Below are 3,822 nucleotides of genomic sequence, written 5' to 3'. Positions count from 1 at the left end.
CGATATCATATATGTAGGACGCGTGTTCATGTTTTTGTTGCACATAGAGGCCGCTCATATCATATTATAATAAATATCTCCCTTTTTTTTATTGTTATTTTTGTGTGTTCGTTATTAAGAAAAATATTTTTATTCATCACTTTTAAGTGATGGTGATACTTATCATCTTTTTCATCATAATTAGATGAGATTAATTTCGAAATTTATATAATAAATCAAATCAATCTTAAAATTTAAATACATTCAACAATAATAAATAAAATAGTGCACATTACTATTACGTGAGCATGGTGAAAAGAAAAAACACTCATTCACCAATAATGTGTTTATGGGCCAGCCTTATCTAACATATTTTTTCTTTTTTTTTTTAATATAACTTTGCATCATAGAGTAATCAGCATAAGGAAATAAATTATACGCTGGAAAACCAAACCACATGATGCCAGCCAGGCCAAACCATATGAATACTATTAATACATGCGGAAATTAAATTATAGACCACAAACTAACCCATCTATATAATGTTTGTCCAAAAATAAATCTCCATGAAGTTTTGTTAAAATGCACTTGGAAAGCAAACACGGGTTAAGTCAAGTTAACTAACCATTTCCACCTTAGTCTGAATCTCATTCTACGTAGTTTAGATGAATTTAATGTAATTATTCTAAGTGTTTTTTTATTGGCAACCCACGTATTATTTAATACATACCACAATTATTATTTTTTTACTATTGAATGACCATTTAGGCCGTATAAGATTTTTTGAAAAATATATTTTTTCTGAATGCACCCGAGATCATAACACATTCAAAAAATGCAAAAACTTCAATCCATGATAAACAAAGTGATAGATGTATTCACTCTTTGTTATCAAAATTGGGTCAAGCTTTTCAATGTCTTAATAATATGAAGAAATTGTCGTTTCGTAACTAATTTTGGTTCATGGTCGAGAAGACGAATGCACAAGGTTTTTTTTTTTTTTTTAACGAACGAAGAGTTTGATATGGGATTTAAGTGGTGAGTGTGAGGTCTACATATAGAGCGTGGTGAGTGAGAGTAATATTAGAAAGTACATGGGCTGTATTAAAAGTTAAAACAAATTAACCAAACAGCGTGAAGTAATTCAAATTTTTTCTGCGTTCTCAATAATGACAAAGCAAATATTTACAGTGACAAGAATCTCATCTCTCCGATTTTCAATCAGAAAATTAATTGTCACAAAGAATATAAATTGTTACAAAATAAGATCAACATACTCATTCACTTTCACTGCATGCAGGTCTTCAACTAGTTGAGGGGTAAAAAAAAACCCATGTGATGAGAGATGAATCGTAATGGTCAGTTAGCAGAAATCAAGGATGTGTTAGAAGTAATCACTTGCAGCTTCAAATCTCTGGTAAATCCAAATCCCTGGAGGTAAAAGTAAAACCCAAATGCAAGCAAACATATATTACAGCTTTACAGTTTGACTGCTCCTGATTTTCTCTTTGTTTTTCGCGTTTCCATTTTGTATTTGTAATGAGAAAAATCTACTGAGACTTAGCACCACAGTTGCAGCATTTTTCTATGAACCACGCTAACCTGTTTTCACAAAAGGAAATAGATAGCAGTATTACTCAAATTAACTGAATAAATTGAACGCAAAATGCTATATGGTTAACTTTGCGCAATAGTTGCAAGGTGCTTGTAACTCATTATAAAAGAGCGTTTACCCTCGCAAGTGAAACACTTGAATGGGTTGACTTTCTTAACTACCAGTCAACTCATAGATAGGTTAATTTCCTTCTGAGGGTCTTCAAACTGTTTTTAACAATCTACATTTTTCACTGTTAACTGTCTGCAGTGGTTGTTTTTTACCTGTGTGTTTCTACGTTTGCTCAGCTCTGATTGGTAGGTCTAGGCTTTTGGATGATTGGATCAAAGAAAGTACATCAGTGTGGATTTACCATGGTTCTCAAATAAAAGGAAGTAAAAAAGTAAAAGCCTATACCAGTCAAAATCCTCAACCAGGATCATCTGCTGCATACAGTAGCTTGAATTGCATTGCCATGATTCTCAAATAAGGAAGTATAAATCATTTCCCATTTAAATGTTGGAAAAATCAGTGTTTAAAAACTAATTATGTTTCTGTAATTGATCACTACTGCAAAAACTACACCGATTCAAAACTCTGAAATTCTAATGCAAAAATACATGTTTTGATTAACTAACTAATCTATATTTCATCCAATATGGTAAGCAAAAATTTGACTAAGAACGGTTCCCCTAAATGCTAATTAATGCTGTTGTTATCTAAGTTTGTAATGAGATAGAAAGCACTTACAAGTCTACAAGGCATGAGCTTTTGGAATCCGAATCCTCGGGTGGTCTCCGATAATCCAACGAGAATGGTGATGGTGCTGCAGGACTACTAGGGAGCTTCTGACCATGAGGCAGAAGAGGGAGGTTCTCCGCGGACGCGTGGCTCGAGGGAGGCTGAGAGAAAGGCAGCGAAGGGGAGGGAGACGGCGAGAATGTGTACCTTTGGTTGCCGGGTCCTACACTAATTGGAAGTGGAGAGGGAGGTGTTGGAGGAGATGGTGTTGGAGGAGATGATGTTGGAGAAGCGTAGGCTTTTTTCTCATCATCGTCCTCCATTGAAATATTTTGCACAACATGCAGATTAATGTTTGATTACCCATCCACATAGAAGTAGGCTGCTCTGCCCATCTTGGTTTGTAAAATTCTGCAGAGGAATCCCACCTAGGCCTTTGAGAGTTCCTTGTAGTGATATAATTCTGCTCAAATTCCCTTGATGTTAATGACTCTCGCAAAGGCAGTCCTTGTGGTGGTGCAAATCTAGGATGCATGAATCTCATCTTTGCACAGCTCTTAAAATCAACAAACTAAAACCTACAAAAATAAAGATAAAATCAACCAGTAAAGAAAAAAGATATATACACAAATACTTGCAAGAGCATAAGGTTGTCGTAGTGTAGCAGCTCAAGCAAGGTCGTTTTCCACAGAAATTGATTGAATAATTTATATTTAAACTAATCCTTAGCTAATTATTTAGAACAAAATTTCTATAAGGTTGATTTGGGAATTTAAAATAATAAAAACGAATTTTAAAATAAAACAATTAAAGAAGTTAACAAAGAAAAACTAAAGAAAATAGTTTTGAAAATAAAGCTAAAAACCTAGGGTTGCGCCGTCCCCTTAACAATCCTATGTAGTTTTACCAATTACTTATGAATTACACATGCAACTTTGAAGGTTAGGTTTTCCTTATGCATATTCTCCTCGTGATATTCAAGCAAGAACGTAAATCTAACACGCAATCTGCCTGTGATATTTAGATCAAATATAAACATGCAAGACTCATTAAGTTTTATGAAAACCTTTTGAAAAACCATGCTACCCCTAAGAGCGTGATATTCGCCTTAGGTGAAATTACAATTATTAACCACAAGAAGCAATACTCAATCCTCCAGTGATATTCCGACCAAATTGCATCCGATTACTTATCTAAACATCCTAATGGTAGCTAAGCATTAAGACATAGAGATAGTTCAAGCACAATGATTAATAATTCAAAGTATACATGCATAATATCATAAGCAATTGAATAAAGACTACATATTCATGCTAAGGCTCAAGGCTTCGCCCTAGCAAACGAAAATTAGTTACTAACAATCATACAACGAAATATTATTAAAAATAAGGATAGAGAACACCTTGAAAATAAACTTCAAAGTCTCTCTAAATTAGTGCGTGCGTTCTCTCCTATGTTGCCTCTCTTCCTCAACCCTAATGGCTAAAAGTCTTATTTATACTACTGCA

The 3,822-nt window shown here is 34.0% G+C and overlaps 1 protein-coding gene across 1 annotated transcript; it reads right to left on the bottom strand.

The window, feature by feature from the left end:
• Nucleotides 1-1,119: 1,119 nt before the first annotated feature.
• On the bottom strand, nt 1,120-2,880 carry LOC126611996 (vegetative cell wall protein gp1-like). Its single transcript, XM_050280282.1, has 2 exons — nt 2,324-2,880; nt 1,120-1,581 (listed from the first exon to the last, which is right to left on the bottom strand). Exons 1-2 carry the CDS (start codon nt 2,635-2,637, stop codon nt 1,530-1,532), a joined length of 366 nt encoding a protein of 121 aa, XP_050136239.1. The 5' UTR covers nt 2,638-2,880; the 3' UTR covers nt 1,120-1,529.
• Nucleotides 2,881-3,822: the final 942 nt, after the last annotated feature.

This window comes from Malus sylvestris, chromosome 17 (genome assembly GCF_916048215.2).
Source record: "Malus sylvestris chromosome 17, drMalSylv7.2, whole genome shotgun sequence".
Classification (NCBI taxonomy): Eukaryota; Viridiplantae; Streptophyta; class Magnoliopsida; order Rosales; family Rosaceae; genus Malus; species Malus sylvestris.
This window is presented reverse-complemented; position numbering and strand designations above follow the sequence as displayed.